The sequence below is a fragment of the Trichechus manatus genome, unplaced genomic scaffold, assembly GCF_000243295.1.
Source record: "Trichechus manatus latirostris isolate Lorelei unplaced genomic scaffold, TriManLat1.0 scaffold00052, whole genome shotgun sequence".
Classification (NCBI taxonomy): domain Eukaryota; kingdom Metazoa; phylum Chordata; class Mammalia; order Sirenia; family Trichechidae; genus Trichechus; species Trichechus manatus.
Genome location: NW_004443988.1, coordinates 7,912,241 through 7,937,324, shown reverse-complemented (window position 1 = coordinate 7,937,324; position 25,084 = coordinate 7,912,241). Strand labels below are relative to the sequence as shown.

At 40.6% G+C, this 25,084-nt stretch overlaps 2 protein-coding genes across 2 annotated transcripts in view; one reads left to right on the top strand and one right to left on the bottom strand.

Moving 5' to 3' along the window:
- The window catches only part of SLC4A1AP (solute carrier family 4 member 1 adaptor protein), a 37,693-nt gene extending 25,904 nt beyond the window's left edge, over nt 1–11,789 (bottom strand). Inside the window, exons 1-3 of the mRNA XM_004377637.2 lie at nt 11,019–11,789; nt 7,677–7,872; nt 5,920–6,042 (exon numbers count right to left, since the gene is read on the bottom strand). Of these exons, the coding sequence (XP_004377694.1) occupies nt 5,920–6,042; nt 7,677–7,872; nt 11,019–11,681 (982 nt within the window). The 5' untranslated portion in view covers nt 11,682–11,789. The remainder of the gene's footprint in view (nt 1–5,919; nt 6,043–7,676; nt 7,873–11,018) is intronic.
- Nucleotides 11,790–11,854: 65 nt separating this feature from the next.
- On the top strand, nt 11,855–25,082 carry SUPT7L (SPT7 like, STAGA complex subunit gamma). The gene is made up of 7 exons (XM_004377635.2): nt 11,855–12,255; nt 13,013–13,138; nt 14,703–14,801; nt 15,441–16,059; nt 21,697–22,021; nt 22,922–23,159; nt 24,392–25,082. Exons 4-7 carry the CDS (start codon nt 15,647–15,649, stop codon nt 24,652–24,654), a joined length of 1,239 nt encoding a protein of 412 aa, XP_004377692.1. The 5' UTR covers nt 11,855–12,255; nt 13,013–13,138; nt 14,703–14,801; nt 15,441–15,646; the 3' UTR covers nt 24,655–25,082.
- The last annotated feature ends 2 nt before the right edge of the window (nt 25,083–25,084 follow it).

Below are 25,084 nucleotides of genomic sequence, written 5' to 3'. Positions count from 1 at the left end.
TTAAAGGGAGCCCTTTGGTTACAGAACCAACAACATCAGACAACAATCAGAATCTAGGATGTAAGACAGTGTCAGATACCATACTAGGTAATGAACTCTCAAGGATAAAACACAACTAAAAAATTTACAACAGGGAACCAGAGACATCAATCTGTAAATGACAACAATGTCAGGACAATAAAAGAGGGAATAAACAGTGTAGGCACAGAACTTTCTAATGAAGAAGTCGTCAAGGCAGTATCAAGTAATAAATGACTGGTTTAAACTCAGGAAGATAGGGGTACATTTCAAGATAACATAAAGAAACTTAACAAATCCACTCATCAAAATAAAGAAAAAAAAAGTCTCAGTAAACACAAAAACCAAAAAAAAAAACAATCCACAAACAAAATGAACTCAGCACAGAAGAGTAAGAGGAACAAAGAAAATGTCAGAACCACAAAAAAAGCAACACAAAATGACAGCAATAAACTCACAACTATCAATAATCACACTGAACATAAATGGCTTAAATGTTCTCATAAAGAGACACAGAGTTACAGAATGGATTAAAAAAAAAACAGGAGCCATCAATATGCCATCTACAAGAGACATACCTTAGAAACAAAGACATAAATATATTAAAAATCAAAAGATGGAAAAAAATTTATCAAGCAAAAGGCAGCCAATAAAGAGCAGTAGTGGCAATACAATCTCAGATAAAATAGACTTTAAAACAAAATCCACCATAAAAGACAAGGAAGGACATTATATAATGATTAAAAGCTACAATCTACCATGAGGACATAATCATAAGTATCTACGCATCCAATGACAGGGCTCCAAAATACGTAAAACAGACTGTAATAGCACTGAAAAGAGAAACTGACAGTTCCACGATAACAGGAGACTTCAACACACTACTCTCAGTAAAGAACAGAACATCTAGAAAGAAACTCAACAAACATACAGAAGATGTAAAGGCCACAATTAACCAACTTGGCCTCATAGACCTATACAGAACACTCCACCTAACAGCAGCAAAGTACACATTCTTCTCCAATGTACACGGAATGTTCCCCAGAATAGACCACATCTTAGGCCACAAAGCAACCTTCAACAAAATCCAAAATATTAAGATAATACAAAGCATCTTTTCTGCTTACACCACCATAAAAGGAGAAATTAATAATAAAAAGAGCAAGGAAAAAAAATCAAATACACAGAAACTGAATAACACCTTGCTTAAAAACCACTGGGTAATAGAACAAATCAAGATAGAATAAAAAAAAATCCTAGAATCAAATTAGAAATGAAAACACTTCATACCAAAACCTCTGAGACATAGCAAAGGCAGTGCTCAGAGAACAATTTATAGCAATGGACGCACACATCAAAAAAGGGACAACATCAAAACATTAGCTATACAACTTAAACAAATAGAGAACAGCAAAAAAAGCCCACAGCCACCAGAAGAAAGGAAATAATTAAGATCAGAGCAAAAAAAAAATGAAATAGAGAATAGACAAACAATAGAATCAACAAAACCAAAAGTTGGTTCTTTGAAAGAATCAACAAAATCGGCAAACCACTGGCCAAACTGACAAAAGAAAAACAGGAGAGGACACAAATAACCCAAACGAAAAATGAAATGGCGGACATTACAATAGACTCAACTGAAATAAAAAGGATCATAACAGAGTATTATGAAAAACTATACTCTTAACAAATTTGAAAACCTAGAGGAAATGGATAAATTTCTAGAAACACATTACCTACCCAAACTAACACAAAGTGATGCTGAAAATCTGAACAGACCCATAACAAGAGAAGAGATTGAAAAGGTAATTTAAAAAAAAAAAAAAAAAAAAAAACTCCCAACAAAAAAAATGCCCTGGCCCAGATGGCTTCACTGGAGAATTCTACCAAACAATCAGAGAAGAGCTTATACCAGTACTACTCAAACTATTTCAGAACATAGAAAAGGAAGGGATACTTCTGAATTTATTCTGTGAGGCCAGCATAAGCCTGATACCAAAACCAGGCAAAAATACCACAAAAAAAAGAAAATTACAGACCAATATCTCTCATGAATATAGATGCAAAAATTCTCAACAAAATTCTAGCCAACAGAATTCAGCATCATATCAAGAAAATAATACACCACAACCAAGTAGGATTCACACCAGGTATACAAAGATGGCTAAACATTAGAAAATCAATCAACACAATTCACCACATAAATAAAAGGAAAGAATCACACAATCATCTCAATCAATGCAGAAAAGGCATTCGACAAAATCCAACACCCATTCTTGATAAAAACTCTCAGTACAAGCGGTGTAGAAGGGAAATTCCTCAACATAATAAAGGGCATCTATACAGAACCAAGAGCCAACATCATTCTTAATGGAGAGAAGCTGAAAACAGTCCCCTTGAGAACAAGAACAAGACATGGATGCCCTTTATCACCACTCCTACTTAACATTGTGCTGGAAGTCCTAGCTAGAGCAATAAGGGAAGAAAAGAAATAAAGGGCATCCAAATTGGTAATGAAGAAGTAAAACTGTCCGTATTTGCAGATAATATGATACTATACATAGAACACCCAAAAGACTCCATGAAAAAACTACTGGAACTCACAGAAATATTAAGCAGAGTAGCAGGATACAAGATAAACATACAAAAATCAGTTGGATTCCTATACACCAATAAAGAGAATGATGAAAAGGAAATCAGGAAAACACCACTTATAATAGCCCCTAAAATAATAAAATACTTAGGAATAAATCTAACCAGGGATGTAAAAGACCTATACAAAGAAAACTACACAACACTACTACAAGAAATCAAAAGAAATCTACATAAATGGAAAAACATACCATGCTCATGGATAGGTAGACTCAACATTGTGAAAATGACAATTCTACCCAAAGCAATCTACAAATACAATGCAATCCCAATCCAAATACCAACAACATTCTTTAAAGAGATGGAAAAACTAATGGAAAGTGAAGAAGCCCCAGATAAGTAAAGCACTACTGAAGAAGAATAAAGCAGGAGGACTTGGACTACCTGACTCAGAACCCACTATACAGCTATGGTAGTCAAAACAGTCTGGTACTGGTAAAATGACAGATACACTGATCAATGGAACAGAACTGAGAACCCAGGTGTAAATTCATCCACCTACAGTCACCTGATCTTCAACAAGGGTCCAAAGTCCATCAAATGGGGAAAAGACAGTCTTTTTAACAAATGGTGCTGGCAAAACTGGATGTCCATCAGCGAAAAAATGAAACAGGACCCATATCTCACACCATACACAAAAACTAATTCAAAATGGATCGAAGAACTAAATATAAAGCCATAAACTATAAAGATGATAGAAGAAAAAATAAGATCAATGCTAGAGGCCCTAATACACAGCAGTAACAGGATACAGACCCTAACTAACAACACACAAACTCCAGAAGATAAGCTAGATAACTGGGTCTTCCAAAAATTAAACACTTACACTCATCAAAAGACTTCACCTAAACAGTAAAAGGAGAACCTACAGACTGGGAAAAAAATTTTGACTATTACAAATCAGACAAAGGTCTAATCTCTAAAATCTACAGGAAAATCCAACACCTCTACAACAAAAAGACAAATAATCCATTTAAAAAATGGGCGAAGGAGACAAACAGACACTTCACCAAAGAAGACATTCAAGCAGCTAACAAACACATGAGGAAATGCTCACGATCACTAGCCATTAGAGAAATGCAAATCAAAACTACAATGACATACTATCTCACGCCAGCATTACTGGCATGAATCAAAACAAACAGAAAATAAAAAATGTTGGAGAGGCTGCAGGGAGACTGGAACTCTTTTGCACTGCTGAGGGAATGTGAAATGGTACAACCATTTTGGAAAACGATATAGCGCTTCCTTAGAAAGCTAGAAATAGAAATACCATATGCTCCAGCAATCCCACTCCTAGGAATATATCATAGAGAAATAAGAGTCATCATATGAATAGACATATGCACACCCATGTTCACTGCAGCACTGTTCACAATAGTAAAAAGATGGAAACAATAAATAGATGCCCATCAACAGATGAATGGATAAACTATGGTATATACACACAATGGAGTACTATGCAACAATAAAGAACAATGATGAATCTGTGAAGCATCTCACAACATGGATGAATCCAGAAGGCATTATGCTCAGTGAAATATGTCAATCACAAAAGGATAAATATTGTATGAGACCACTACTACAAAAATTCATGAAAAGATTTACACACAAAAAGAAACAATCTTTGATGGATACAAGGGAGGGAAGGGGAAAGGCAGGGATGGAAAAACACTAAATAGACAGTAAATAAGTGGTAACTTTGGTGAAGGGTAAGACAGTACACAATACTGGGGAAGCCAGCACTTGTACAAGGCAAGGTCATGGAAGCTCCATAGACACATCCAAACACCCTGAGGGACTGAATTGCTGGGCCGAGTGCTGTGTGGACCATGGTCTCGGGGAACATCTAGCTCAACTGACGTAACACAGTGTATAAAGAAGATGTTCTACATTCTACTTTGGTAAGTAGCGTCTAGGATCTTAAAAGCGTGTGACCGGCCATCTAAGATACTCCACTGGTCTCACCCCTTTGGAAGCAAGAGAATGAAGAGAACAGGATACAAGGAAAAGATTAGTCCAAAGGACTAATGGACCACAGCTACCAAGGCCTCCACCAGACTGAACCCAGTACAGCTAGATGGTGCCAGGCTACCACCACTGACTGCTCTGACCGAGATCACAACAGAGGGTCCGGGACAGAGCTGGAGAAGGATGTAGAACAAAATTCTAACACACACACACACAAAAAAGATGTACTGGCCTGACAGACTGGAGAAACCCTGAGAGTATGGCCCCCAGATACCCTTTAGCTCAGTGGTGAAGTCTCTCCCGAGGTTCACCGTTCAGCCGGGGATTGGACAGCCCCATAAAACAAAATGGGACTAATGAGGCACAGCAGTGCAGGGACAAGGACTAGAAGGCAGGAGGGGACAGGAAAGCTCATGATCGGGAATCCAAGCTTAAGAAAGGACAGTGTTGACCTGTCGTGGGGCATTGTCATAGGGCAATATATATACTGTTTAATGAGAAACTATTTTGTTCAGTAAACCTTCATTTAAAGTGAGAATAGCAGCACAACTAGAAGAACATAATCAATGTCACTGAATTGTACATGTAGAAATTTTTGAAATGGTGTATCTTCGGCTATGTGTATTTTCACCAAAAAAAAAAAAAAGTCCTCCAAGGTCGAGTGTTGACATGTTGTGGGTTGTTAACCAGTGTCATAAAACACTATGTGTACTGACTGTTTAATGAGAAACTATTTGTTCTATAAACCTTTACCTAAAGTACAATAAAAAAAAGATTAAAGAAAAAAAAAGACCAGACTTACTAGCCTGACAGAGACTGCAGAAACCCTGAGAGTATGGCCCCCGGACGGTCTTTTAGCTCCGTAACGAAGTCACTCCCCAAGTTCATCCTTCAGCCAAAGATTAGACAGGCCCATAAAACAAAACGAAACTAAAAGGGTCCATAAGCTCAGGGGCAAGGACTAGAAGGCAAGCAGGGCTAGAAAGCTGGTAATAGGGAACCCAAGGTCGAGAAGGGAGAGTGTTGTCACGTCATGGGGCTGTTAATGAATGTCATAAAACAAGGTGTGTACTAACTGTTTAATGAGAAGCTAGCTCATTCTGTGAAGCTTCATCTAAAGTACAATTAAAAAAAACCTGAAGCAACTGACTACAAAGGCAAAAACTGAACAAAAAGGTAGGCAGATAAAATATAGCATTCTAAGTGTAGCTCTCAACCTGAAACCTTGGGAAACAACACTGCTGTAGACACTGGCAGAGTCAGAATCTGTTTACATACCTTCTCGGTCAAAAAAACCTTGGAGAGCCTTTTTTGGATCCTTTATATAAAAGGCCTCTCTTTCCTGCTGAAATTCTAAGACAATAGGGTTCTCTTCAGCCTCATCCTCTACAGCATCTTCTCCTACAGGAAACGGGAAAAAATAATAAATAAATTAAATAAAACATCTAAAGAGATAATCTGAATGACACCTACTATCCTTCAGGCTGCATAACGATTCAGTTATCAGTGATGAAAAGAAAGGTTTTTCAGAGAGAGAGAAGGAAAAACTACCATAATCTAGTTAGGAACATTTCAGGTTTTCTAAATTGTGTGACACATCAAAATTTGTTTTCATAGCACCTTAATTTTTGTTTTCTCCATCACTATAGTTTAAAAGCAAAATTACTTACCATGTTTTCTATGGAAAAAAACAAATTTGAGCTCCCCAGCCTGGCATTCTCATCATCTGAGACACAGGTCTAAAACTTTGTCCCCATTTTAATTTCCTAAAACTTCCCATATCTGCCAACTAAACTAGTCTACTCATCACTCGCTTAAAATCATCAACCCCCTGCCCTGAACACCACTCACAAGGTTCACTCACAAATTCAGCTTCAAAGGGCTACTTTTCCTTTCCTGCAAGGCCCAGCTTAACACCCTTCTGCTTATATACTTACAGTTTCCCAAAGATCTAAATCAGTGCTGCCCAATAGAAACACGAAAGCCATATATGTAATCGTAAATATTCTAGTAGCCACATTAAAAAAGGAAAACGAAACAGGTGATATCATCATTTCAACATGTAATCAATAAATATTATGAATGAGATATTTTGCATTTCTTTTTCACACTAGATCTTTAAAACTGAGTGTGTATTTTACACTTACTGCACGTCAATTTGGATTAGCTACATTTCAAGTGCTCAAAAACTACATGTGGCTAGTGTCTACCACACTGGACAGAGCAGGTTTAAGTCCTTCTCTGAACCCTTATTGTAGCATGGTAAGGTAACTTATGGTTTTTAGCTTTTGTTTGGCACTATTAAAAGAAAGAGACTGAAGAACAGGGATTGACAGACGCCTCGGAGCATACAGGAACATGCACAAAGGTCACTGACCAACGTGAAATACATCCAAGAATAGATAAAAAGAAATGTGGAGACAGGTAACCATAAAATCACAAACCCCCTCTGGGATAAGACAACTGTGATAACCATGAAGCCATTTAAAGTTTATCTCATACAAGGAATTTAATTTTAGGCAATTTCAAATGAATGGGAGCCACAGAAATCAACTAGTAACTTGATGCCAGCTGATTTCAGAAAGGGGTCACGATTTCAATCAATCATGTTGAGACTAGCTAATGGTTAATTTTTACTCTGTTTTCCTCTTTTCCTTAAAAGTCTCGTTGTAACTAGCATTGAGCTATTTGTTTTTTAGAAGTAACATGATCTCTCCGTACGCATACAGAATAACTGCTTGAATAAATCCTATATAATTTCCTTGCACTTTTATTTTTCTTAACAGCACTTATAATTTGGCACAAGTAATTTCATAATATTTATCCTGTCTTCCCAACTACATATTAAGGTCATTATCTTTTTATGTTTCTATACCCTGTATATCCATCCTCCAAAATGTGTGTAAAATTTGTATAAAGATGGCACCTGCCCTACCTGAAAGAGTTATGAAAAGTTGTATAATAAAAAACATTTAAGGGTACCACAAGTAATAAATTTAAAGTATTAACCTCTGGCAGCAATTTTAATGTCTTACCCATTCCCCAGGTGCAGCCCATCTCATCATCTTGACTACTAGTATTTCTCTTCCCTTCGGTGGTATCCATTTCCTCTTCTTCATCTGAGTCTTCTCCTAACATCTCCTTCTCCAACATCATTTGTTTCTGCTTGCGCAATTCCTTCAACTGTGTTACAGTTAACTCAGATTCCGCCTCTCGGTCTTCCTCTGGTCCCTGATGAACCAAGCAAAAGAATTTGTTTTGAGTTCAGGATTGTGGAAGTCGTTTCCAGAAATAGGTCAGTCTGTACATAGGTCTGGAGTTGAGGGGTGTTAAAAGAATACGGTCCCTGCCTGTTTAAACATAACTCTTAACTCTTTACAGAAACTAAAAACTCACGATAAACATAGTTCTTGGAAAAGTTTAAGTAATTAAATAAGGCATAACTGGCCTATAGAATACAGACACACAAACTTAATTAACCAATCCAAGCTGCTAACTGCCAATTAAGTGAATGACAACCAATTACTTTAAATACCTCTTTTGGGAAATCCCCTAACAGTTTGTACTGCATATAAGCTGTATATTTTCTGAGGGGTGCTCCCTGTTCTCAAAGTTTTCTCCACTCAATAAAACATTTAACTCTAATTGACTTACTGATCAGATGTTTTCTTTCAACAGTTCTGTGTCAGGAGCGGGAACCGGAAAATACCCCTTAACAAACGTGTGGCTGGTGAGTGAACAGGTGCCGGTGTCCACAAGGACCCTTTGTGTCCACTGTTCCCCTCATCAATCTCACAGGGTCTGAGGATCAGTCTCTCCAGGATTTGAGCTCTGCTCTTTTGCATTTTGTCAGCATCTAAATCCACGTGACCCATTTCCTTGAGATAAATCTCCCTCTCTCCTTATACACTGTTGGCGGGAATGTAAAATGGTACAACCACTATGGAAATCGATTCGGTGCTTCCTTAAAAAGCTAGAAATAGAAGTACCAACAATCCAGTACATCTCGCTCCTTGGAATATATCCTAGAGAATTAAAAGCTGTCACATGAATAGATACATGCACATCCATGTTCACTGGAGCATTGGTCACGATAGCTCAGAGATGGAAACAACCTAGGTGCCCATCAATGGACGAATGGATAAACAAATTATGGTATATCCACACAATGGAATACTATGCACGATAAAGAACAACGATGAAGCCATGAAACATAATGTGGAGGAATCTGGAAGGTATTATGCTGAGTGAACTTAGTTGCAAAAGGACAAATATTGTATAAGACCACTATTATAAAAACTCAAGAAAAGATTTAAACACAGAAGACAACATTCTTTGATGGTTATCAGGCTAGGGAGGGAGGGAGGGGGTATTCACTAACTAGAAAGTAGATAAGAATTATCTTAGGTGAAGGGAAGGACAGCACACACTACAGGGTAAGTGAGCACAACTGGACTAAACCAAAGCTAAGAAATTTCCTGAGTACAACCAAACACATCAACGGACAGAGTAGCAGGGGTGGGAGTCTGGGGACCATGCTTTCAGGGGACATCTAGATCAATCAGCACAACAAAGTTTTTGAAGAAAATGTTCTGCATCCCACTTTGGTGAGTGGCGTCTGGGGTCTTAAAGGCTAGCAAGTGGCCATCTAAGATGCATTAATTGGTCCCAACCCACCTGGAGTAAAGGAGAATGAAGAACACCATGGACACAAGGAAAGTATTAGCCCAAGAGACAGAAAGGGCCACATAAACCAGAGACTTCAACAGCCTGAGACCAGAAGAATTAGACATTGCTCAGCTACCACAATGACTGCCCTGACAGGGAACACAACAGAGAGTCCCTGATGAAGCAGGAGAGAAATGGGGTGCAGAACTCAAATTCTACTAAAAAGACCAAACTTAATGGTTTAATTGAGACTGGAGGGACCCTGGAAGACGTGGCCCCCGGGCTCCCAGCCCAAAACTAAAACCATTCCCGAGGCCAATTCTTCAGACAAAGATTAGACTGGACTATGGAACATACAATGATACTCGTGAAGAGTGTGCTTCTTAGCTCAAGTAGATATATGAAATTAAATGAGCAGCTCTCGTCCCAAGGAGAGATGAGAAGGCAGAGAGGGTCAGACCCTGGTTGAATGGAAGCGGGAAATCCGGGATGGAAAGGAAGAGTGTGCTGTCACAGGATAGAGAGAGCAAGTAGGGTCACAAAACAATGTACGTATAAATTTTTGTATGAGAGAATAATTCGAATTGTAAACTTTCACTTAAAGCACAACAATAAAAAAAAAAATCTCCCCCTTTCTCTCTCCCCCTCCCTCTCTCTCTATATATATGCTTCATAGTTTTGCTCCTCTAGAGAACCCAGCCTAAGACACAAGGTAAACAGCTTCCTTAACTGGGGGTCAAGTCCATGACTGAGCCTCAAACCTGGGCTATACCTAGTATCATTATTTATTTATTTATTTATTTGTATTCTGTTTTTATTCCTTTTACAGGTAGGCAACCATGTTATCCATTCCCAGAGTGCCAAAATGATTATTTTGTTCTCTGCTCAGATTTTGCCTCCCACTTCCAATTGGCAAGAACTTTCTGGATTAGCGTATCTAGTTCCAACCCTTAAATTTTTTAGAATACTTAATGCTAGTTTAAATCTAGAGTCTTTTGTTCATCAACTTAAAAAGGATTCCAAACCTCCGACTGATTGAAACTTCTTGTTTTCATTCTTTTGTTAGGACAATCTTCCCTAGCTTAGGAATTTCAAAAGGCAATCAGTAACATATTCAAGTCTGTAGAGCCTTTTTTTATTATTTTATTTCATAAGTGCTGGTATTTGAGAGTAGTTACATCCTACTGGGATTAAGAAGATAAAGAGAAGGGGGGACATTGTTAAATAAAGTGCCTCCCCACCTCCTTTAAACTTAACTCTTAACCCTTCACGAAGCTAAAAACTCATGTTAAAGACAGTTTTAAGAAAAGTACAAATAATCAGATAAGCCATGACTAACCTATAGAATGCAGACTTAGTAAACCAATCCAAGCCACCTCCTGCCGATTAAGTAAATGACAACCAATTATTTTAAATTTCCTTTTTGGGAAATCCCCTAGCAGTTTGTACTATATACAAGCCGACCAAAATTTGTAATATGACAAGGTCATCTCTGCTGAGGGGTGCTCCCTGTTCTAGGACAGTTTTTCCACCCAATAAAACTTTTAACTCTGACTAAGTTATTAATCAGATTTCTTCTCTCGACGGGCTAGGTTCGTCCATTTTTGGAATCGCTGGCTGGGAGAATCTCCTTCCTCGGCGAAAGATTAAGGAGCTCAGGGACCCAGACCGGTGCGCTCCAGATTGCTATTCTAGGTTTTCGGATTTACCTGCAGAATAAAGAGCCGGGTGCTGCCTCCAAAGCGAAGAACATGTCCGACGTGGACCCGACAATAGGTGCGGGGTGGGATGCGGGTTTTGTTGAGAAAACTGCCATGGGTGCTTCCCAGATCGTAGAGGTAGAAGCCGGGCCCGTGGCCGCCGCATTCTCCGTCAGGCCCCGACACCCTGTGCTGTAGCACGGCGTGGTACCGAGACACCGAAGGGTGCTCCAGGCACACGTCGCAGCTAGACAGCCGCCCGAAAAGACAGCGACTCGCCCCTTTCAAGCTACGGGTGCCAAGAATGATGCCGCCCTTCAGGATCTCTAGGCTGTAGGGGGCTGTGGCCGGGCCGCCCCAAGGCGGCTCTTGGTAGGCAGGCGCTCGGGATGGGCCGCCAGGGGAAGAAGCCGCTGTGAGGGGACGCAGCTTCTCCTCCTGTGGACCCCTAGTCTCCCCGCTGTCAGGCGGGGCTGGCGAGACGTCGGGCTCCGCGGAATCAGTGTCCAGCAGCGCCGTGGGCCTTTCTTTCTTCACCTCCTCAGGGTTTGAAGGATTAGTGACCGGAACCTTCACCTGCACCGCCGGGGGCACCGGCAGGGCTGGCTTCTTGAAGTCTCGGTTGAGTTCTAGCGGAGCCAGCGGCTCTGACTGAGAGAAGAAATCAGCCATACTCAACCGGGTGACGTCTCGAAATCTGTTCCAGGGAAACCTCACCCGTCGGTCGCTACGTTCCTCTTCACGCCTCCTTCTCCCCAGCTCCCAACGGCTTCTTTGGGTAGCGATGGTGGCGTCGCTTCTTCACGACCCTGAACGTCGCGAAGTGGTGCGATAACAAAGGAAGGTCGTAATAAGAGGAGAAACAGAAAAAGAAGTGCTAAGCAGAATAGGGACATCTTTATAAGGTACAACAGGATAGTAATAACTTCCTGTGGCAGAACCTGAGTGAAAAGAAGCGCTTCCGGCAGCTTCTGACCAAATCAACAAACTAGCCTTCCGGGCCTGACAGGACTATCGCCTCTAGCTTCTCGGAGTCGTAAATCCGTCGCAACAGTGAATAGTGGCACCTCCTTGCCTCGGCGCAGGTCCAGACCTCTCCGTCTCCTGGCTGCCCCGGGCATCAGGCAACCCAAGGATGCTGTGGTTGTCTCCTGCTGACCGTGACTGAGGAGCCCCGCGGAGGGCCTCGGGCATTCCTTGTGCTTGGTGCCTGCCCTTCGTCTCTCTTTTCGCGCTTTCGGTGAAGGTAGGTGAATTTTTGTTACTTCGTTCGTTTATTCGTTCATTATTCTATTCTTCCCGAAACCAATTATTGAGGCAGCGTAGTTTAGTGGTTAAGAGTGCGGAGTCTGGAGCCCAACTATCCTGATTTCCCTCCTCGGCCACTTGTGACACTGGGCAAGATATTGGGCCTCAGTTTCCACATCCGAAAAAATGGTAATAATAGTAGTATCTACAATAAAGGCAAAGCCTGGCACATAGTAAGCACTCAAGAAATGTTAGATATTACTGTGTAGCAGACACTATACTAAGATTATGGCCATGAGGAGTAGATAATAGAATTGATTGAGATTGAGTCCTTGTTAAAATCCGGGGATAAATGCGCTGATGGAAAAGTGCAAAGTGCTGTGTGAATATAATGAAGGGAGATGTACTAGGGAGGTAACGGAGGGTATGATGGTTAAGACTGTCAACTTGGCTGGGCCGTGATTCTGTGTTTTGGCAGTCGTATAATATGTGATCACTTTCCTGTTGAGATTTGATATGTGATCACTTCCATGATGGGATCTGCTGTGAGTAGCCAATCAGTTGAAAGGGAGTTTCCTTGGGCATGTGGCCCACATCTAAAATAAGCGGACCATTCTAGCAAGGCTAGGGGACTTTTTGCTCAGGCTAGATCCTGCAGCTGGCTCCTGTTTGTCTGACCTCTGGTTCTTGGGACTTGAGCTAGCTGCTTATCTGCGATCTTGCCTGCCAATCTTGGGGTTCATTGATCTTTACAGCCTGCGAGCAAGAGCCCTGCTCGCTGACCTGCTAACCTCAAGTTCGCCAGCTCCTGCAGCTATGTGAATTGGGAGAAGCCTGTATCTTGAACCACGGACTTGAGACATTCCAGCCTGTACAACTGTGTAAGCCATTTCCTTGATATAAATCTCTCTCTGTTTTCTGAGACCATTTACACAATAGCCCTGCCCTCCAGGCTCTAGGTATCGGCCATACTCTCTGGATTCTGTGTAGAGGCCCCTCGGCCTTAGGCTTCAGCTCCACCTTCCAGGCCCACTGGGATGGCAACTCTGCTCCCTCAGCTTTGGTTGTCCCCATTCGCCTAGTCCATCTGACTGGCAGCTCCACCCTTTGAGACCCCATAGGTCAAGGCCTTACCTTTTGAGACTGAGGCAGCTCTTCTTCCTGTGTTCCTGTCTCTTCAGCTTTTCCTGGTTCCTTGGCCTTTCAGCTCCTCGGGCCTCTCAGCCTGTGTCTGCCCTGCTGGGGCAAGTGTTCCAAAGCTCTTTAGCTCCACTGATATGTGTCTGGAGGCACCCTCCTCCACCAAGAAGCCTCCTGCACAAAGGCACTCAGCTCTCTCACTCTGTGGGTCGGCTCTAGTGCCATCTCGCACTGGTCTCCAGGTTCTAGTGCTGCTGGTTGTCTGCTGCTCCCTTTGGCCGTCTGCACCATCTCCAGTGTGACAGCTCCCCTCACTTCCTTCTGAGTCCTCAACACAATTGTCTTTGAAATCCATAATTCCACCAACAGTCTGTTCAAGGCCAACTAGGCTTTTACTATTAGGCACTTTAAAACTCTTCTAGCCTCTACCTATTCACAGTTTCAAAACCAGTTTTACATTTTAGATATTTGTTAGAGCAGCACCCCACTCCCAGTACCAAATTCTGTCTTAGTCATCTATTGCTGCTGTATCAGAAATACCAGAAGCAGATGGCTTCAACAAAGAGAAATTTATTCTCTCACAGTCTGGGAGGCTAGATGACCAAATTCAGAGCGCCAGCTCTAAGGGAAGGCTTTCTCTCTCTGTCGGTTCTAGAGGAAGGTCCTTGTCATCAGTCTTGCCTTGGTCTAGGAGCTTCTCCGCGCAGGAACCTGAGGTCTAAAGAACATGCTCTGCTCCTGGCACTGCTTTCTTGGTGGTATGAGGACCCCCTGTCTTTCTACTTGCTTCTCTCTTTTATGTCTCAAAAGGGATTGGCTTAAGCTGTAGATTAATCTTGTAGATTGAGTCTGCGTAACTGCTCCATATCTCATCTCATTAACATTGTAGAGATAGGATTTACAACACATAGGAAAATCACATCAGATGCCAAAATGGTGGGACAGTCACACAATACAGGGAATCATGGCCTAGCCAACTTCACAGATATTTTGGGGGGACACAATTCAATCCATGACAGAAGGGGATGACTTAAGCTATACTTAAGAAGGAATACAAGTCAACCAGGGATGTGGGGGGTGGCAGGGCATTTCTGCCAGAGACCACAGCTTGTAGACTCAATAGTGAAAACGCATGGCATTCTCAAAAAACTGAGTAGTATGATATTGTTAGAACTAAGGTGGTCATTTCCCCTAGGAAGCTCCTTCTTGGTGCTTTCAGTGTACTAGGTCTATGCCTCTAGAACAGTATTTATCACATACTTTCGTGTTGAAATGTTCTGTTTATGTTTCTCTCTTTCACCTCAGGACAAGGATTTTGCATTATTGATCTTTGCCTCCCCACATAATGCCTGGCATTCGATAAAAGTGTGTTGGACTTGAGGAGACATATGGGAATCTGAAAAGGTGGGTTGAAGCCAGAGTGAATTTTGTTCAATACTAGGCCAAAGAATTCTGACTGATTTTTTCCAATAGGCAGTAGGAAACCATTAGATCTGAGTTTTAAAAATATTAAGTCTAGCAGAAGTATAGAAAATAGATTAGACACAGTTAGACTGGAGGAAGGGATACTAGTTAGGAGGCTACAGAAATCTCTCAGATTCTTTCCTATACATATATATCAGAAGTTGAAAGCATAAGGCCATTTAGATTAGTGTTTCATAAACGTTTCTACCAGGACCAGTTAAAAGGTTCTCATGGTTGACACATGCAGAGTAAGAACCATTTTTTCTTATGTTTAACTCTACTCCCTTTTCTCTTACTGATCTAAGACAGATGTGTCAAGATACTCTGATTGAGAAATACTCCAGGCATCATATTTAAGCATCATCCCTTGCAAATTGTTCGGGATTGGAGATGATGGTAGTTCTAGTATGAGTAAGTGAAGTGAAATGGAAAACAGTGTGGGCACTAGAGCCCCAGATACCATTCCAACTCTTAGTATACTATTTACCCAAATTTTACCTGTGGTTTAGTACAGTAGAAAGTACCATTGTAATTGTGATGACTGGCATTTAACAGTTATATTTCTCTTAATTTCTTTAGGGAGAACATCTTTGGTCCCACAGTTTTGCTGACACTGACATTTTTCTAGGTGATCTTGAAGGGCCTACTTCCTACGTAAATAGTTGGCTAGACTTGATATTTTTCACTACAGAAGCCTAAAACCTTTGGTTGCCGGAGATTTAAAAACACCACTCTTAGGATATCATCTACATTTAACCTGAGAGCTCTTCCCTTCTTAGTCCAGAATGTTGAGATATTGGGGAGAGATACCAATCTCATCAAACCAAACCAATAGAAGTTCCTTTGATTTGCTCCCACGGGAGTTCCGTCTGGTGGAAGTCCATGACCCACCCTTACACCAGCCTTCAGCCAACAAGCCCAGGCCCCCCACTATGCTGGACATCCCCTCAGAGCCTTGCAGCCTCACCATCCATACCATTCAGCTGATCCAGCACAACCGACATCTGCGCAACCTCATTGCCACCGCTCAGGCCCAGAATCAGCAGCAGACAGAAGGTGTAAAGACTGAAGAGAGTGAACCCCTTCCCTCCTGCCCTGGATCACCTCCTCTCCCTGATGACCTCCTGCCTTTAGATTGCAAGAATCCCAATGCACCATTCCAGATCCGGCACAGTGACCCAGATAGTGACTTTTATCGGTAAGGGAAGGCTTTGCTATTATCCTGCTTTTCTCAAATAATCACCCCAACAACCCTGTCAGGCATGTACAGGCATACTGCAGAGATATTGCGGGTTCGGTTCCAGACGACCGAAATACAGCAATAAAGCAAATCACATGAATTTTTTGGTTTCCCAGTGTGTGTAAAAGTTATGTTTACACGGTACTGTAGTCTAGTAAGTGTTCAATAATATTATGTCTAAAAAAAATGTACATACCTTAATTTAAAAATACTTTATTGCTAAAAAATGCTAACCATCATCTGAGGCTTCAGCAAGTCATTATCTTTTTTGCTGGTGGAAGGTCTTGCCTTGATGTTGATGGCTGCTAACTGATCAGGGTGGTGGTTGCTGAAAGTTGGGGTGGCTGTGGCAATTTCTTAAAATAAGACAACAATGAAGTTTGCCGCATCAGTTGACTCTTCCTTTTACAAAAGATTTCTCTGTAGCATGTGATGCTGTTTGATAGCATTTTACACACAGTAGAACTTCTTTCAAAATTGGAGTCGATCCTCTCAAACCCTGCTGCTGCTTTATCAACTAAATTTATGTAATATTCTAAATCCTTTGTTGCCATTTGAACAATGTTCATAGCATCTTCACCAGGAGTAGGTTCCATCTCAAGAAACTACTTTCTTTGCTCATCCATAAGAAGCAACTCTTTATCCGTTAAAGTTTTATCATAAGATTGCAGCAATTCAGTCACACCTTCAGGCTCCACTTCTAATTCTAGTTCTCTTTCTATTTCCACCACATCTGCAGTTATTCCTCCACTGAAATCTTGAACCCCTCAAAGTTATCCATGAGAGTTGGAATCAACTTCTTCCAAACTCCTGTTAACGCTGATATTTTGACCTCCTCCCATAGATCACAAATGTTCTTAATGGCATTTAGGATGGTGAATCCTTTACAGAAGGTTTTCAATTTACTTTGCCTACGTTACTCAGAGGAATCACTATCTATGGTAGCAAGAGTCTTATAAAATGTATTTCTTCAATAATAAGACTTAAAAGTCAAAATTACTCTTTGATCCATGGGCTGCAGAATGGATGTTGTATTAGCAGGCATGAAAACAACATTAATCTCCTTGTACACTCCATCAGAGCTCTTGGGTAACCAGGTATATTGTCAGTAAGCAGTGATATTTTGAAAGAAATCTTTTTTTCTGAGCAGTAGGTCTTAACAGTAGGCTTAAAATATTCAGTAAACCATGTTGTGAACAGATGTGCTGTCATTCAGGCTTTGTTGTTCAGTTATACGGTGCAGGCAGAGTAGATTTAGCATAACTCTTAAGTACCCTAGGATTTTCAGAATAGTAAATGAGCATTTGCTTCACCTTAAAGTCACCATCTGCATTAGCCCCTAACAAGAGTGTCAGACTGTCCTTTGAAGCTTTGAAGCCACGCATTGACTTCTCCTCTCTAACTATGGAAGTCCTAGATGGCATCTTCTTCCAATATAAGGCTGTTTCATCTACACTGAAAATCTGTTGTTTAGTGTAGCCACCTTCAACAGCTAGGTCTCTGCATAACTTGCTGCAGCTTCTACATTAACAGTTGCTGCTTCACCTTGCTCTTTTATGTTACGGAGATGGCTTCTTTCCTTAAACCTCATGAACCAAGCTCTTCTAGCTTCAAACTTCTCTTCTGCAGCTTCCTCACTTGTCTCAGCCTTTATGGAATTGAAGAGAGTTCGAGCCTTGCTCTGGATTAGGCTTTGGCTTAAAGGAATGTTGTGGCTGGTTTGATCTTCTTTCTAGACCACTAAAACTTTCCCCAAATCAGCAATAAGGCTGTTTTGCTTTCTTATTATTCGTGTGTTCACTGGAGTAGCACTTTTAATTTCCTTTAAGAACTTTTCTTTTGCATTCACAACTTGGCTAACTGCTTGGCACAAGAGGCCTAGCTTTCAGCCTATCTCGGCTTTTGACATGCCTTCCTCACTAAGCTTAATCATGTCTAGCTTTTGATTTAAAGTGAGAGACATGTGACTCTTCTTTTCACTTGAACACTTAGAGGCCATAGGAGGGTTATTAATTGGCCTAATTTTAATATTGTTGTGTCTCAGGGAATAGGGAGGGCTGAGGAGTGGGAGAGAAACGAGGAACAGCCAGTTGGTGAAGCAGTGAGAACACACGCAACATTTATTGATTTAAGTTTGCTGTAACATCAAAGATCACTAATCACAGACCACCATAACAGATAAAATAATGATGAGAAATTTGAAATATTATGCGTATTACCAAAATGTGACACAGACATGAAGTAAGCACGTGCTGTTGGAAAAATGGTGCCGACAGACTTGCTCCACACAGGGTTGCCACAAACGTTCAGTTTGTTAAAAAAAACTCAGTATCTGCCAAGTACAATAAAGTGAAGTACAATAAAACAAGGTATGCCTGTAATAACATTTCCATTTTCCACATGAGGAAATTGAGGATAAGAGATAGTAACTGACTTGGCCAAAGTTTCTTAGATAATTAATGGGAAGTGTAAGACTTGAACCCCAATCATCTGAATCCAGAGGCTTTAATCTTTCAATTTTTGATGCAACAAATATTTACTGAGTACCTACTATGTGCCAAGCACTTAACTAGAGCAAAGTAATACACTGGTATGTAAAACAGGCCATGGCCTTATGGCTCTTATTGTTTAGCCCATTTGATTTAAGAAGAGCCCTGGTGGCACAGTGATTAAGTGATATTATGGGTTTGAAGAGCCCTGGTGGCACAGTGATTCAGTGCTCAGCTGCTAACTGAAAGGTCAGCAGTTCGAACCCACCAGCTGCTCTGTGGGAGAAAGATGGGGTAGTCTACTTTGGTAAAGATTACAGCCTTGGAAACCTTATGGGGCAGTTCTTCTCTGTCTTACAGGGTCACTGTGAGTCGAAATCAACTAGACAGCAATGGGTTTATTATTATTATTATTATTATTATTACAGGTCTAGCCCTGTGTCCTCAATTTGGGATTCATGGACTCATTCTGGTATTATTTGGAATCCATAAGTTCTATACAAGTATTTTAAAACTGTGTTTTTGTTTTGATGACATAATTTAAGAAATACTAATACAAGGATATTCTTGATCCTTGCTACTCAAAATCTAGTCCAAGACTAGCAGCATCAGCATCACTTGGGAGCTTGTTAGAAATGCAGAATCCCAGGCCCCACCAAGACCTGCTGAATCAGAACCTCCATTTTAACAAAATCCCCAGAAGGGTCATATGCATATTTAATTTTGAGAAGCACTACTACAGATTGTCTGAATGCCTGCCTTATAACCTAGTGCTACTGCTAGTTTTCAGTGTGTATGTTTGTATTTGGTGCCAAATAATTATTTTTTTTCTTTTTCTTTTGAAATTTTTCAAACCTACAGAAAAGTTTAAATAATAGTACAATGAATGCCCAAATGCCTTTTACCTGATTCCTCAATTGTTAAAATTTTGCCGTTTCTTTCTCACATATGTATGTGTATGTATATGTATGAACATACACATGCAACTGTGTACACATATATATACATATATGTATATACACACACATACAGTTTTATTTGCCAAACATTGTAAAGTCAGTTGCAGACATCACATTTCACCCCTAAATTTTTCAGCATGCATATCCTAAAAATAAGGAAAATTTTCGACATAATCACAATACTATCAGCACACCAAAGCAAATGAACATTAATTCAATATCATCTAATATATCCATATTCAGATTTTCCAATTGTCCCTAAAATGTCTTTTTTAGATATATTTTTCCCAATTCATGCATTGCATTTGATTGTTACGCCTCTTCAGTATCTTTTAAGCTAGAACAGCTCCTACCTTTTTAAAAAATATACTAGTGTTTTTTTTTTTTTTAAGAGTCCAGATCAGTTGTCTTGTAGAATGTTCCACTTGCTGGATTTTCTGATTATTTCCTCAAAATTAGATTCCGGTTAAATATTTTTGACAAAAAGACTACGTGATACTGTATATTGATTATTGCATCTGCCTGTTGGTGATAATAGTTGCTATTTTAATTGTCTCAAAAATGAGAAAAGAGCAGAAATAGATTTATGTAAGGATTGCAGGTGGACCAGATGAAGGCCTGATGATGTCAAGGTTTTAAAGTCTTTGGAATACAGAAAGGGACGGGATAGCAGGGTCATTACATGGCACAAGCTCGGATAAATTTTACCCAACGCGAAAAACTTGCTCCATAGCAGTGAGTTCCATATTCACATTTTGAGAGCAATTTAGTTTCAGTAAAATAATATCATCCATCATATTAAATTGATGCTGTCAGTTAGAATTGTGTAGTTTTGTGTCTAATTTCTGATTTTAATTGTCATGTAAGAGCTGTGAATATCAAATGTTTAGTTTGATATTCTAGTTTTGTTTGTACATATTGAAGAAACTTTATAATAGAAATTATTTATATTAGCTGTAGGAGTGCCCAAACAATTATTTTCCTTTGAAAGAGGTGCATACATCATTCAAATAAAGCAATATTGGCTTAGCTCTCTCTGTTTATTAGGCACTTCTGAGGCCTTTAGCCTTTGGCTCAGAGAGACTGGTCATGGAAAATGATAATGGAAACATTAAATGAAAAGTTACTTGGTATCTATTTTCCAACTATTCAGGTATGTGAATTGCAATAGTTGCTGCTGAACAGATGATAATAAAGTGGGTGAATGGCTCTTCCAGCACCCCTGTATGGTGCCTGGAGACCAGGGGAAAGTGATTTTCTGTGTTCTGCTTTATTCTTCTCTGTTTACTTCCCTTGTCGAGGGCAGGCAGAGGACAGATGGGAATTTGGGGGAGGTGGATAAATTATTAGAGGCTTGCTATAAGTTATTTTGAAGAGATCAGACAACTTTTTGAAGTCTTTTCTTAGAAAAATGAAGATTTCTGCAGTAGTGAATTAGGAGCAAAATGGTGTATTATGACGAACATGGAGTCAGACGCTCCACCATTTACTGATAATACATAAATAACTTTTGACAAGTCAACCCATTTGAGCCTCAGTTTCCTCACTGGTCAAATAGGAATAATAATATGGACCTTGTCCATTTTACAGCATAGGATAGGATGAAAATGTTTTGTGAGCTGTACATGGTTTAAATTGCTCTTAGAAAATTGAGTTGCCTTCCCAGTTTTAAAAATGATCCCTTATATAAAGAGTTTCTTAATTGGGACTCTGAATTTCTGAAAGCCCGTATATTGCCCAGGATGTGAGGAAATGGTTGTGGTTAATTAGAAATTAGAGCAGCATTGAGCAGTGTCTGAGCTATACTGTTAAAATTAATCAGATCCTGAAAGTGATCAAAATTGAGCAGTTGGTAGAAGAGAAGGAAACTTACTTTTTACTAGATACCCCTTTGTACTGTTTAAACTTTTTATTATAGACGTGTATTGCCTGTTTAAATTTTATGTAATTGGAGAAGCTCAGAAATATGACCCCGGGTTGGTGAGACATGCCCTGACAGCAGCAGGATGAAACTGGGCTACTAGGCTGGATAAAATTTCCCAGGAAAGCAAGGACAGCATTTTGATGGGAATTGTAAAACCCTTAGGGAGACAGGACAGATCCCCTCTATGTGAGAGCACTAACACTACTGTATCTCCACTTTTCAGTGGGAAAGGGGAGCCTGTGACTGAACTCAGCTGGCACTCTTGTCGACAGCTCCTCTACCAGGCAGTGGCCACAATCCTGGCCCACGCAGGCTTTGAGAGTGCTAATGAAAGTGTCCTGGAGACCCTAACTGATGTGGCACATGAGTATTGCCTTAAGTTTACCAAGTTGCTGCGCTTTGCTGCGGATCGAGAGGCCCGGCTGGGGCAGACTCCTTTCCCTGACATTATGGAGCAGGTATTCCATGAAGTGGGCATTGGCAGTGTGCTTTCCCTCCAGAAGTTCTGGCAGCACCGCATCAAGGACTATCACAGTTACATGCTACAGGTGAGATGACCCTGTGGAGGAACGGGCAAAGGTGTCCGGTATAGGGGTATTCAGCAGGTTCCCACAACACTTGCTCTAGAATGCAGAACACAGAGTCTTGGAACTTAGTTTTCTTATAGCCCTATCTGTGTTCCATAGTGACCACATTCATTGATAATACTTCCTCTGGAAGCAATTACAGACAGGTATGTGGAGTCTAAGAGAATGTGGTTGGCATGCTTTTATTCAACAAAAATTTATTGAATAGTGTTCTGAGTCAGGCACTGTGGGATACAGTGCTAACAAGACAAGTTCCTGGGGCTTGCATTCTTGTTGAGGGGGAAACAAAAACAAGTAAACAAATAATCAAAGAATTTCAGATGGTGTTAAGTGCTATGAAAAACAAACAAACAAAAAAAGTGAGGTGATATTGCTCAGAGGGTAGGGAGGACACCATTTTTGGTTAGAACCAGAAATATCTAATCAACCCTTGTGGCCTTATGCATGTCATTTGTTCACTGTTTATTTCCCCAAATCTAAAATATGAGTAGGAGTTTTTTAACACACAACAAGAAAGTCTTTGCTAAGTGATTAAGGTTTCCCACACCATTCATTATATACCTAGGGTAGATAAGTCAAGTGTTCATTTTCATAGCCAAAAATTAATCTTTTCTGATTTATCTTTAATCAGCCTAACTTTATTTTTTGCCTTACATACAAGCTGTCTCTGCCAAACTTTCTTTACATGTCTCTATCACTTATAAACACAAATTCAACACTAAACAAGTTCCTTCCATTGGCAATTGATATTTTAAAACCCTTCTGTTACTTATTCTATTAGCTTTTCCATGGGATGCCACAAGCCGACTATGCAACTTGTTTTTAACATTTCTTGGAAGATTAACTCTTGCTTGCCAACAGATTAGTAAGCAACTTTCTGAAGAGTATGAAAGGATTGTCAATCCTGAGAAGGCCACAGAGGACACGAAACCTGTAAAGATCAAGGAGGAACCTGTGAGCGACATCACCTTCCCCGTCAGTGAGGAGCTGGAGGCAGACCTTGCTTCTGGAGATCAGTCACTGCCCATGGGGGTCCTTGGGGCTCAGAGTGAGCGTTTCCCGTCTAACCTGGAGGTTGAAGCTTCACCACAGGCTTCAAGTAAGGGAGATCAACTTACTCTGATTGTGGGAAATCTGCTGATCTCAGTACTTTTTGCTTTTTGGAATCAAGTTCTGGAGGTGAGAGAACAAAAGTGGGGCGGGCCGGAGAATGGAAAGTCCTGAACCAAACACAGCCTCACTGATCTAGAGATGTCGACCTTCTTCTCTTTGTAATTGGTGGAAGAGAGGACTAGCACAGCTTTATAAGCATGCTTTAAAATAATTCCTAGTTAGGATGGAGATGCAGTATCTGTTCTGTCCATTGTTGTTAGGTGCCATCGAGTTGGTTCTGGCTCATAGTGACCCTATGTACGACAGAACAAAACACTGCCTGGTACTGCACCATCCTCATAATTGTTGCTGTGTTGGAGCCCATTGTTGCAGCCACGGTGTCAGTCCATCTCGTTGAGGGTCTTCCTCTTTTTAGCTCAGCCTCTGCTTTACCAAGCATGATGTCCTTCTCCAGGGACTGGTTCCTCCCAATAACATGTCCAAAGTACATGAGACGAAGTCTCGCCATCCTTGCTTCTAAGGAGCATTCTGGCTGTACTTCTTCCAAGATAGATTTGTTTGTTCTTCTAGCAGTCCATGGTGTATTCAGTATTTTTTGCCAACACCATAATTCAAAGGCATCAATTCTTCCTTATTCATCAAAGGCATCGATCTTCCTTATTCATTGTCGTATTTCGTATGCATATGAGGCAATTGAAAACACCATGGCTTGGGTCAGACATGCCTTTGTCCTCAAAGTGATGTCTTTGCTTTTTAACACTTTAAAGAGGTCTTTTGCAGCAGATTTGCTGCAATCTGTTGATTACCAGGGTTGTTTCAGTTGATCCAGTTTCTTTCCTTAGTATTCTGTATTGGTTCTCCCTGATGCTTGTACTTAATTTAATAAGACAACTGCCAGATAGATGGAAGTGTTAATTGCTCAAGGATGTTTGACTAGTTGGACTTCCTTGCTTGAGTAGCCCAACAGATTGGGGATGAAAGGGATTGAAATAGGGCCGCCCAGTGAAGTGGAGGAAGGGAGTACAAAGAAATTCAGAGTTGGTAACTTTTTGATGATGAAAAAGCAGAGACTAACAACCATATTCTCCAGCCAACTACCAGGGTCAAAGTGAAAACTGAACTCCGAAGATGTTAGCCTGCCCTGGGTGGTATATTCATTCTACTTTGTTCTACCCTTGGCTTACCACTAGGTGTATGTTTTATTTAATCTATTTATAGGTGCGGAGGTAAATGCATCCCCCCTTTGGAACCTGGCCCATGTGAAAATGGAGCCTCAAGAGAGTGAGGAAGGCAATGTCTCTGGACATGGTGTGCTGGGCAGTGATGTCTTCGAGGAGCCTATGTCAGGCATGAGTGAAGCCGGGATCCCCCAGAGCCCTGATGACTCAGATAGCAGCTATGGTTCTCACTCCACTGATAGCCTCATGGGGTCCTCCCCTGTCTTCAACCAGCACTGTAAGAAGAAGATGAGGAAAATATAGAAGAAAAGGAGGGAGATTTTCTGTATAAACCTCATTAAGACCCAACAGGAAACCGTGATGTATTAAAATTTGTCTCCATAAACAGTGATTTGACTCTTAAACACAGTGGAATTTCCTGATTTCAGTGGTACTGAATTTAACCAAATAAGGTTGCATTTTACTTCTGTGTTATTTTCGTAGTTTTCCACAGCAATGAAGCCACCTTTCACAGAACGCAACACTGAGTCGGTACTCAGGAAACCAAAGCACTGCCTTGACTTGTCTTTACTGATGGACAAGTCACTTTGGTTCTCTAGAGCTATTTCTCTTGTACATTTGAGAAGAATCAAATCTGTTTTGACCTACCTTGCAGGAATGTTGTGAGGATTGAGATGTTTGCTAAACCTCGAAGCTGTGGTTGAATTGAATCACAAGATATATTATCAGATGT

Bases quoted from the DNA above. Each gene is read 5' to 3' on its own strand.
- SUPT7L (XM_004377635.2), top strand. From the start codon at position 15,647: ATGTTGAGATATTGGGGAGAGATACCAATCTCATCAAACCAAACCAAT. The intron at 16,060-21,696 runs GTAAGGGAAGGC...TCCACTTTTCAG, and splicing joins CCAGATAGTGACTTTTATCG to TGGGAAAGGGGAGCCTGTGA. The intron at 22,022-22,921 runs GTGAGATGACCC...GCTTGCCAACAG, and splicing joins ATCACAGTTACATGCTACAG to ATTAGTAAGCAACTTTCTGA.